Genomic DNA, 11,236 nt, shown 5'->3' with positions numbered 1-11,236 from the left:
CTCTCTCTCTCTCTCTAGACTCTCTCTCTCTCTCTCTCATGAGTTTCGACAGCTTTCTTGCCGGCGAGTTGTCGGCGGCAGGGAGGACCTCCTCGGCCACTGCCACTCATCGACATCAGCTACTCTACGTCTCTGCTCTTGACAAGACCCAACTCCCAATCAACTCTCCTACCAATAATCTATCGGATGTAACGGTCCAAACTCTCATATAGCTACTACTCTCAATCAGTTCAACGTTAGTCTATTACCACAATCCGCTTTCCCTTTCTTTATTACACCGGCCCCCTCCCCCTCTATCCATTTTCCACCTTACTGGATCTTCATTTTCTAAGGTCTTACCTTACCAGCTTGCCTTACCTTATAGTCCCTTTCTGCCTATTCCTCCTTCTTGTTTTCTTTAGCAGGCAACAGAGATCTTGGCTATATCAAGCTTGAAAAATTTTACTTCTCTGTCACTCAACATGTTATACACTCTTATCAGCAAGCCCGATTTCCTGAATGCTCCGCCGAAGTAGTTTTCTGACGCATTCCCGGCTCCATTTCTTGGTAGCTGAAGGGCACACAGTTCATATATGACATAGCTGATTGTTTTGGATCAAATTATCACGTTATTACTTTCTGGGTTAGATAAATTGAGGTTGCCAAGCTCACCCACATTTTCTAATTCCATGGCAAATTACTCAAATTCTTCCATGCTGCATTCAAAAACCATTAGCTCAATCAGCTGCCCAATAAGATCGATCAATTTAGGAATAATGCTAATGCATGGGATCGTTCCAGCATTACGAGTTATATAATATAACCCCGACATCAGTCATAATATTATTGTACTGATTACTATTATATAAAAGCTTACATTGAATCCAATTACTAGGCAGCCTAAACCTTTCATTACCTGTAGTACTCCTTTGCTATAGCTAGCATCTTTTACCAACTCTCCAAAGCATCAAGTCTTATGCTTGTTATAGGCAGCAATGTACTGGTAGCATCTTTTGCCACCCTCTCAAACCTCTCCAACGATTTCACCCCCTATGCTTGTGCCCAACAATCTTCTAAATCTGATCTGCTATTATTCTTCATAAGCTGCATGCTACATTAGCACTTAATAACTTCTCACGCCAAAATGATTAATGGCAAGGACATGTACGATGTCTTGTCTGCAATGGTGCCACTGTATGTGGCGATGATGCTGGGCTACGGGTCTGTGCGCTGGTGGGGCATTTTCAGCGCCGTGCAATGCTCGGGGATCAACCGGTTTGTGGCGGTTTTTGCAGTGCCATTGCTGAGCTTCAGTTTCATCTCTAGAAATAACCCATATAAGATGGATGGCAAGTTCATCTTGGCCGATTCTGCATCCAAAGTCGTTGTACTAATACTACTGGGATGCTGGGCCAAGTTTTCAAGATATGGTAGCTTGGATTGGCTCATAACCCTCTTCTCTCTTTCCACTCTCCCTAATACTCTGGTGATGGGCATTCCCTTGCTAGAGGCCATGTATGGTAAGTACTATGGAAACCTAATGGTGCAAGTGGTAGTTTTGCAAAGCATCATTTGGTATACACTTCTCCTTTTCCTATTTGAGCTAAGAGCAGCAAGAATTCTTCTCATGGAGCAATTTCCTGAGACGGCCGCCTCTATAGTGTCATTCAAGGTCGACCCTGATGTGATGTCATTGGATGGGAGGGAGCCTCTACAAACAGAGGCGCAAGTCGGTGAGGATGGCAAAATACGCGTCTTCATACGCCGCTCAATCTCTGCATCTCAACATTATGAGCTTTTTGCCTCTCCCAGAAGAAGCTCTGCTGTCAATCTCTTTTCGTCACCGCGACGGAGCTCGGCTATGAATCTCGACCTCTTTGCATCACCGCGGCGCTCCAACATGATGAACATGGACCTCTATGCATCCCCTCGTAGATCCAACATGAACCATAACCATACATTAGACCTCTACTCCATGGGTTTAACTTCTGTGCCTTCCTCTAAAGCGATAACTCCGCGCCCCTCGAATCTTACAGGAGCAGAGATCTACTCTCTCACTACCCCATCCTCTCAAGCCACCCCTAGGGATATCACACTTGGCTTTACCAGCACCTTCAATGAGCCCATTGCAACAGCCCAATATCACAATGCTGTGTCTCATCATCTCTACGGCGGACTAGGGGGGCGTGTGCAACATCTTACATCAGGCACTAATGTGGCCGGCGCCAGCCCACGGCAATCAAACTTCACATCATGTGAGATGTATTCATTGCAATCCTCAAGGTGTCCAACACCGCGCGCATCGAATTTTCAGCCAAGTCATCATGAAAATGCAGAGAATGTGTCAAGTCTGCCGCAAAGGCCAAGCCCGCTGAATCCAATAAACACCATCTCTGACAATATGCATGTGAATGTGGGCAAGTCTGCAACAGCAATGAGCCAAAAAACAGAGTCTAAAGAAAGTGTGAGTGCATTCAACATCAATTCGACATCGGCGAGCTCGACAACGACACATGCAGTAGGGAGTGGGGTGGAGCATCAAATGCAGCAAGATTATCATGATCACCATCAACATCATCATGTGCATCATGCTGCAGGGGGGGTGCAATCCTTTGTATGGAGCTCAAGCACGTCTCCTGCAGCTGTTTCAGAAGGGGTCATGGCGGCAATGCAAGCCTCTGACAACCTGTCGCCTTCCTTTCATCAAGGGTACGAGGAGGCCACAGCTACCCAACAGCACAAGCCCAACAAAGGTACGAACAAAACCAATTGAGTTCTTTTTCCGTTATTATCGGGATTCGTTCTGTTTCTGCGTCTTGGTAATCAGCCAAGGTTCGAACACAAAACGTAATAGTTCTCAATGAGTATTTTTGAAAATAGGAGCTTATTTTAACCTTTTCCCAAGGGGGAGTCCACTGTACATAGGTAAGACGTATATACAACGTGCATTCAATCCGTGAATTTCAAGTGATTTAAAACTACACATTCTCTTCATGAAATTTATGATCTCTTTTCTTAAAATTGGATTTAAATACCTCTCAATTGAATAAATTTCTATATATTTATGTAAATTTGATTTATCAAAACGTCATATGTTTACTTATCAGACAATGGACTCTCAAAAAACTATATTTTCTCTAATTTTCTGGCAACCTAGTTGAAATCTTTCTTTTTCCTCTTACTCTCAACTCTTTTTTTTTCTTTTTTTTGTTGTTTTTTTTTTTTTTGGGGGAGGGGGGGGGGGTTTGAGAATGTTTATCACATGGGTTCAACCGAGTTGGTGGAGTGATTTGTCTGGTTAATTTCATTAACGAACGAGACTTGAGCCTGCTAACTAGTTACACAAAGGATCCTCTTCGTGGACAACTTCTTAGAGGGACTACAAGGATTTTTTTTTATTTTTTTTTTTGACATTTTCGCATACATAAGAGTGTTGATGAAATGATCTTGACAAAAAATTCACAAATTGAATAAGAAAAGGGTCTCTCTTATTTGTGAAAAAATCAGAGATAAGAGGTTCATAAATAGTCCTTGAACACAAGCGATACATAAGTTTTACATATAGCGACTTGATTGGCAAATAGCTCTATGCCATGTTATGCAGCTACACATTTGATGTTTTAAACGCAAGAATGGCAATTTTTTCTCTTGTAAAATTTTAGTTCACCTATTGGTCAAATCTTATAAGCCAAAATAAAGCCTGCTTAAAACTGGCCGCCACATCCCATAAGGAGGCTTGTCTTTAAAGCAATCATTTTAATTTGTCCCATGCAGATAGGTCTTCAATCTAATTTTGGATGAGCATTGGGAGATCAAAGCCTGACACCGAAAAGTTATGTTATCAACCTAGCTAAAACATTAGTGTCACAAAGTTAGAGCAGAGCTAATATTCAACACATTTGTTCTTATAGTAAGATGGTCACATATTTGGTCACCTTTTGTCTAGGTGAGAGCTTGGTTTCCATGTGAAGTATTTCGCATCGATCTTATTACTGTAGCATTGCATGCAGTTGTAGTTGATTACAAATGCTACTTTGATGGCTACTTGCTTGATTCATAGTATTTGGATCCTGATGGCTAAGGCTATATTATCAGTATACCAATACCTAGTCTATGACCTCTAGCCCACAAGTGTTCTCTCACTCTTGTAGGTAAAGCACAGATCATGAGGGGTTCAATACACTTGAGAGAAATGACCACTAATCCATGGAGAATTGAATGGTTGATTCACTACCAACAAATCACTTCTATTAGACAAGGGATCATCAAACCTTCCTTAAACTTATCAACATAAGGCTAAGCTGCATCTTTTGGCTTCAAATTGAAGATTCTCAGTCCTAAAAGTGCTCGCCTCTAACTATGAGCTAAGGACTCTCGTGTAGAATCAATGGCATACTTGATGGTATCTTCACTTAGATGCTAGAGATGTCTTGACCAAATAGAAAGTGATGGTGTTAATTAGCACCTCGAAGAGAGGAAGATGTCTAGCTTTCATGAAAGTCTAGAGAGTAGAGGAGGCAAGTGCGGTATGGGGTCCAAAACTAGTATAAAATCAAATCAAATGAAACAAAATTCCTCGCCATAGTTTGTGAATAGATAGCCTTAGAAACGAGGAGAACCGTTGACATTATCTCTCTCTCTCTCTCTCTCTCTCTCTCTCTCTCTCTCTCTCTCTCTCTCTCTCTCTGCTCCCCCTCTTTATGCGTGCTTCTCTCCCTTTTGGCTTATAGCCTTCAGCTCGCAGATAATGACACGTGTAAAGGGTCATCCTCTCCTCTATATTATGTTATAGTAGATTTTTCATCCAAATTCATTAAAGTATATCAAGGCCTTTTGTGCAATGGGACAAGCATGCAAGAGCATTATTAAATCCTTTGAAAGTTGAAATGCCTAATGCAAATTTTTGTTTGGGTGGGCCGTGTGTCAAGATCTCCGAAGTAATTTTTTTATCTGAATGAATACTTTAATTTAAGCATCATATTTTTACAACATATTGAAGGCATCCAATGCATAGTCCATTGTGGCCATGGACTATGTAATTTTGCTACTTGGTTTCTATTTCAAGAATCTCCGATGAAATCTTTTGGTAATCCAAAGGCCAAAAATAGTGTCTCTTCACATAATTTGATTCAATTAAACATGTCCTTCATTTGATTAAACCCTTTTTTGAAATATTTATACTTACTTAGCACTTATTATACATTAATTTGTGTCTGATCACTTGTTGGCCTTGTAATTGACAACAGGAAAGGAGTATGAACTTCCTGCAAATGCAACACCTCCACCAATAATTGTGGGGGAGGATTTTAGTTTTGGCAGCAGGACACACTTGGTGAGCTCGCCCAAACAAAACCACTTTGATGCAGCTAAGCTTACACTTAGCAATGGCACAACCTCTAAGTTTCATCCAGCAACCCCCTCAACCACTGAAAACTCGAAGTCCAAGACAATCTTTGATAACAACATAAACAACGTCACAAGATTGCCATCTTCGAATGTCATGATAAAGCTCATACTTCAAATGGTTGCTCGCAAGCTCATTCGGAACCCCAACACATATGCTAGTTTGATTGGGGTTACTTGGTCATTGATAGCATTTAGGTTCTCTCTCTCTCTCTCTCTCCCTTCCTCTCCCCCCCCCCCCGGCGTCCCCCTCTCCCCCCACAAGAAGATTTAGAAATTTTCTCATGTAGGAAAAGGGAGCCTTTTTCAATGTTTTTCATACAATGCATAACATCATGAGCTTCTGCTCGGGAGGCACGGAATACCTAGCTAGGTACGATTGGGGGTAGGGGACCACCGGCCCCCCCACCGGGCCGGCGGTCCCCTGCCCCCAATCGTACCTAGCTAGGTATGCCGTGCCTCCCTCACAGAAGCTCATGATGTTGAGGTGAGTCATAATGTGGGAATTTTTGTGAGAATCTGTCCAAAACTTGTTGTGCCCCCCCCCCCCCCCCCCCCCCCACACACCATTGGATAGATCTTATGAAGCATTTTTTAACAATGCTTTGAACTTTAACTCAATTAATTAAGGTTCAATTCTTTGACGGTCCATTGTGACACATATGTTCTCTGCTATAGTTTTGTTGTTACTAACATGTGTATGGGATTTTTGTAGGTATGGAGTGTCTATGCCCAAAATGATAGAGGGATCCCTCAAGATCCTTTGGCAAGCAGGACTAGGGATGGCCATGTTTAGCCTAGGTACACACATGCCCGACAAAAAAACTCTCATGTGTATAATTATGCTCCTTAATTGCCAAGTTTCTCCTTAAAAAACTCTCCTCTCATGTGTATAATTATGCTCCTTAATTGCCAAGTTTCTCATTAAGGCATCTACTAGACTTTCACATACCATCAACCATCCCATTTGTGTGGTCATAAGTACTCATGTGTGATTGACAATAATCTTTTTCTTGTCTTCCCAGGATTGTTTATGGCTTTGCAGCCAAATCTTATACCTTGTGGCAAGTCCTTAGCTATTTTTGCCATGGCAGTGAGATTCCTAACAGGCCCAGCGGTCATGGCTGCGTCTTCAATAGCTGTTGGACTTCGAGGGGTTCACTTGCATGCAGCCATTGTACAGGCATGTATTTTTAAGTTAATAGGATGTTATTGACTCATTTTTAAGTATTTATCATGTACACAATTTACAATATGGACAGCCTTCTTTAAATCCACCTCGCTCAAGAAGATATATAATACAAGAGGATTACATGCTCAAAGGTCTTGAAAAATGACTAGGTTATTTGTGGGAGTGTTCTTGCACGGGCCACTAGAGTAGATGTAGGTGATGTCCATATTTGTGGTATGGACTATTTTAGCACAGCAACAAAATGATTGGTATACTAAAAAGAGGCCCTTTGAAATGTCCATAGGAAAAAGAGAATCTTGGGCATCTTTTAAGAAACTTGTAGAGCTTTTGGTGAACAAAAGAGCCTTGGAATATGGTCTACTCTCTAAACTACAAGCATCAAGAATTTGTGCTTTGGTATTTGTAGCAATCTTTACTGAAAAAAAAAATTCATGGTCAAGTACTAGTAGCCAATCAGACATCCCAAGTTATGAATCAGGCACTAGGGAAAGTACAACTAATTTAGTGAGGCTTTTTGGTACCTGGCTACCGTTTGAACTTATCCGAAGCAACTTGGAAGCTATTATCTTAAGGGTGTGCAGTGTGGAGAGCAGGGGTTGCTTTTTTGATGGGCATTTTAGTGTGTTTTTTGAAGGACACCTCACATTTTTTACCCGGGAAAAGAACAAGCAAAATGCCTGTCAAAAACTACCCCTAGGGCCTACATACACAAGAAGTTTTGGACAAATTCTCATCATAATTTTCACATGTGACTTACCTCAACATCATGAGCTTATGTGAGGGAGGCACTGCATACATAGCTAGGTACGATTGGGGGCAGGGGACCGCCGGCCCCCAATCGTACCTAGCTAGGTATGCGGTGCCTCTCGAGCAGAAGCTCATGATGTTATGCATCGTATGAAAAACACTAAAAAAGACTCCGTTTTCCTACATGAGAAAATTTATAAATCTTCTTGTGATAGGGTCTTCTTTTTTTTGTAGCAGAACTCACAATTGTGGTAGTTAGAAGACCCCTACATAGGGTCTTCTAAGTTCCAGTGTTCAGGGAAAATCATTTTCACAAACATACAAAAATCCCTCCAAGACAAATCTGAACTGGGAATTGTACAATACTAGTCAATTTTTTTGCAAAATTACACTATTTTCCATGTATTTTAAGCGGAATTTTGCCCTTCTTGCCCTCCCCTCAACCGTCTACTTTGATTTTTGCAACCGGCTCAAGGCTAAGCTGAGGCACACTTTTCCCGAACACTGCTTCTAACTCGTGAGTTGAAGAAACCTTCCCTTCAATCTTTAACTAGCCAAGATCTTGGCAAAAGATGCATAATGGAAGTGAGTGCCTAAGGCCTAAAATATGATAATCACGTGCAACTCTGTCCATATGGTAGGCTAGAGGGACAAAAACAAAAGTTTGTGGCTTTTAAAGATGGTGCTTTTCTTGCTTGACTTTTTGGAGATTTGTAATGGGACATGTTAATGTAGCAACTTTTTGATGCATCTTGGAAAAAGGCAAGGGCTGTTAATAACAAGATTAACCTATGGAATTCTGTGTAGAGGCAATGGTGCATGAACCTTAATAAACTGAGTGTGGTGTGGACTTTGGGAAACTATGTATAAGCACTCTAAAGATGCTAGATGCTGTATTTTTGTAAGGGTTTTTAAAATAGAAAGTAGGAAAAGGGACTGATAAGCTATGTTGGAAGTTTCAAAAGTTGTGTGTGTGTGTAAAATAAGATTACTTGGAAAACTCTACCTCCGCGAGTACTCGACCTCCGTGACCTGGGTCATGGGTTCGAGTACTGTCAAGTTACCCTATGCGCTCATAAGGACATTTGTATTGCCTCGCATGGGATGTGTGTGATTTGCTACCCCAAAAAAAAATTACTTGAAAAACTCTTCAATTTGATAAGTTGGTCATGTTCCATGTGTGTGTGTGTTTTTTTTTTTGCAGGCAGCACTTCCCCAAGGCATTGTCCCCTTTGTATTCTCGAGAGAGTATGACTTGCACCCAGATATACTTAGCACTGCGTGAGTCTCTTTTTCCTCCAATCAAATAAAGAATAATAAAGTTAATGACGAAAAGTTTTATTTTGCTTTTGGGTCATGACCTTTTTCCTTTACTAAAGAATTGCACCACTTGATTTTTTTGATACTTTCTCAAGATGCTGATCCGTTTCGATCCTTGATGATTAACATGCAGGGTTATATTTGGCATGCTGGTCGCTCTCCCAACTACTCTGCTCTATTACATCTTGCTGGGAATTTGACATTTGCTTTTTGCTTTTCTGCTCATTCAAAGGTGGACTTCAAAGGTTAAAATTGCCCATACTTTGTGGCATAGGTGGGGACAAGGCTACATCTAAAGCTACCTCTCTCTCTCTCTCTCTCTCTCTCTCTCTCTCTCTCTCTCTCTTTTAAAGTCTCTCAGGATTGTTCCTACCATGTTAAAACTTCTCTTCTTCTTCTTCGTCTCTCTCTCTCTCTCTCTCTCTCTCTCTCTCTCTCTCTCTCACACACACACACACACACATATCTTGTCTCGGATTGATCTTTGAAGTCTATCCACATTGTTCCTACCATGTTAAAACTTCAAACTTCTCTTCTTCTTCGTCTCTCGCTCTCTATCATCTTGAGAAATCTCACCATTGCTCCACGACATTTATATTTCTCGTCCTCGCGTCTTCACATACATACATTCATCTATCCATCTCTCTCTCTCTCTCTCTCTCTCTCTCTCTCTCTCTCTCACACACACACACACACACACATATATGCCTCCCATATACAACATTGCCAAACTAGCAAGGAATCTTCTTGTCACACACCATTGAGTGAGAGCTTTTAGCTTATCAAGTCACCTCTTGCTCTTTCTCCCTTCTCTTTACACCCACCCAAGACCTCATACATTGAAGAGACCCCACTCACATCTCAAATCAGGCCTCTTACATCATTTATTGTGTACTAACAAAAGCAAAAACCATGGCCCCAACCTCAAAAAGCAACTATGGCCCAAGCTTGTCTTATCAAGTTGTGAAGAAAGAGAGAGTGGAAGAGAGAGAGATTTTGGAGGCAAGAGTTTCCTTTTCCTTTTCCTATACCAAACTTCACATACATACCCTTTAGCTCAGCATCTGCCTTCAATTTGTACCTCGGTTTGGTCATCTCTAAAGAGTATGGTCATGAATCATGTGGCTTTGTATCAAACTCGCTCTATGTGTAATGGAACATTGACATTGTAACTATTTCCTTTTCAAATGTTTGGACTCATCTTTCCTTACCATGTTATGATTTTCGTAGTGCGACTATCCAATAGGATTCGCCGTGGATTTGTCCTTCTTAAGGCATTTTTCCCGTCGTATGAAGCTCGAAATTTTTACGGGTATGCCATTAAGGGGGGGGGGGGAGTACATCAAGATGCTCATCCAAAGATCCTTGTTATAATAACACTCTTTCTTTCCTATGATAACACTCATAGACTGAGAGTATGGCAAAAAAGTTGTTCATCCAATTTGGAAACTGAAAATAAGCCCCACCATAGAGAAGGGTAGTGCCTATGTTTGGAACCCTTCAAATCCTAACATTTCAATGACACTTGGACACAAGCAAGGCATAGAGCTAATAAATTTTCAATTTCTAAAAGATTTCTTAAGCTAATTTTCTACATGTTCTTTCATTTAGTGGTCGGAGAACGACAAGTATGCCCGGCAAGGAATCGAGCCTCGGTATTTTTATAGCAACACAAACACTTTACTGCTGGACTACAACAAAGGTGGCAGGTCATATTGGCACATGGGCCTCACATTGTCATGGCAAACCTACCAAGTGACTTTTGTATGTACCTATAGCAAATCTATAGCCCTTAACTCTTTTTTTTCCCCCTTCCTGGGACTTTTTTTGGGTGGGAGCCATACCTTTCCCTTTTTTGAGAGGTTTCTTGAACTAACTCTCTCCATTCGAGCCTAAAGTTTGATGCCCACCAAGTGACTTTTTGACGGCCATGCAAAGTTTGGTAGGGTAAAGCTTAGACAAGCTATGTGCAATAAGGTGTAAAAGCTTTTCGTGTACAAAACTGTGCACTCTAATAGAATGCAAACGTTTGTGTTCTGATTGACAAAAACTCATGTGCTTTTCTTAAAAACTCCTCTTCACGAATGGGGTTCACAAGTGCATCAAGAACAATGCTCGCATATCCCATTTTGTTGTGTAATTTCTTGCCCGGAAATGAAAAATCCCGGTTGTAATTCCATGTGGCCTTGATTTTCAAGGCCACAAATTAGTTATAAATCCAAGCAGATATATCCCTACATTTTGGCATAAATCTTGTTTGTCTAACTAGTTTTCCCTTTAAAAACAAGACCAAGATAAGAAATTTTTATTTATTTTTAAAGCAGTGATCAAGAAAACACAAGGGTGGTTGGACCCATAAATTGACTTTTCATGTCCTTGCAAATCTTGATTAAATAATGTAGGCAAGCTATAAACTAGTTTGAACATGAAGGAGATTGTATCGTACCAAAAAATATTGCAATGCAATTCCTTGTAAGCATTGAATCTTGTTATTTTTGGCCCTCTAAAAAGGAGGGCATATAGGCAAAGGCATACTTTGATACTGGCCATCCATGTGGACAACCAATGTTTTAGGAAAAAAAAATTGTACACTCC

The 11,236-nt window shown here is 40.9% G+C and overlaps 1 protein-coding gene across 2 annotated transcripts; it reads left to right on the top strand.

Annotated features, from left to right (window-relative positions):
* The first annotated feature begins 200 nt into the window (after positions 1-200).
* LOC147444003 (auxin efflux carrier component 2-like) lies at positions 201-10,387 on the top strand. 2 transcript variants are annotated; one of them, XR_015190008.1, is made up of 7 exons: positions 201-2,732; positions 5,226-5,580; positions 6,098-6,183; positions 6,408-6,569; positions 8,530-8,602; positions 8,775-8,915; positions 10,253-10,387. XR_015190008.1 is itself a non-coding variant. In XM_086526770.1 (6 exons), the coding sequence occupies exons 1-6, from the start codon at positions 1,124-1,126 to the stop codon at positions 8,839-8,841; spliced, it is 2,352 nt and encodes a 783-aa protein (XP_086382896.1). In that variant the 5' UTR covers positions 201-1,123; the 3' UTR covers positions 8,842-9,829. The 2 variants fall into 2 exon arrangements, 1 of the variants encoding a protein (XP_086382896.1); XM_086526770.1 differs by lacking the exon at positions 10,253-10,387 and having other exon boundaries at positions 8,775-9,829.
* Positions 10,388-11,236: the final 849 nt, after the last annotated feature.

Source organism: Adiantum capillus-veneris, chromosome 13, assembly GCF_014529385.1.
Source record: "Adiantum capillus-veneris isolate H3 chromosome 13, ASM1452938v2, whole genome shotgun sequence".
Classification (NCBI taxonomy): Eukaryota; Viridiplantae; Streptophyta; class Polypodiopsida; order Polypodiales; family Pteridaceae; genus Adiantum; species Adiantum capillus-veneris.
The sequence above is the reverse complement of the archived record's forward strand: the minus strand, read 5'-3'. Positions and strand labels throughout refer to the sequence as shown.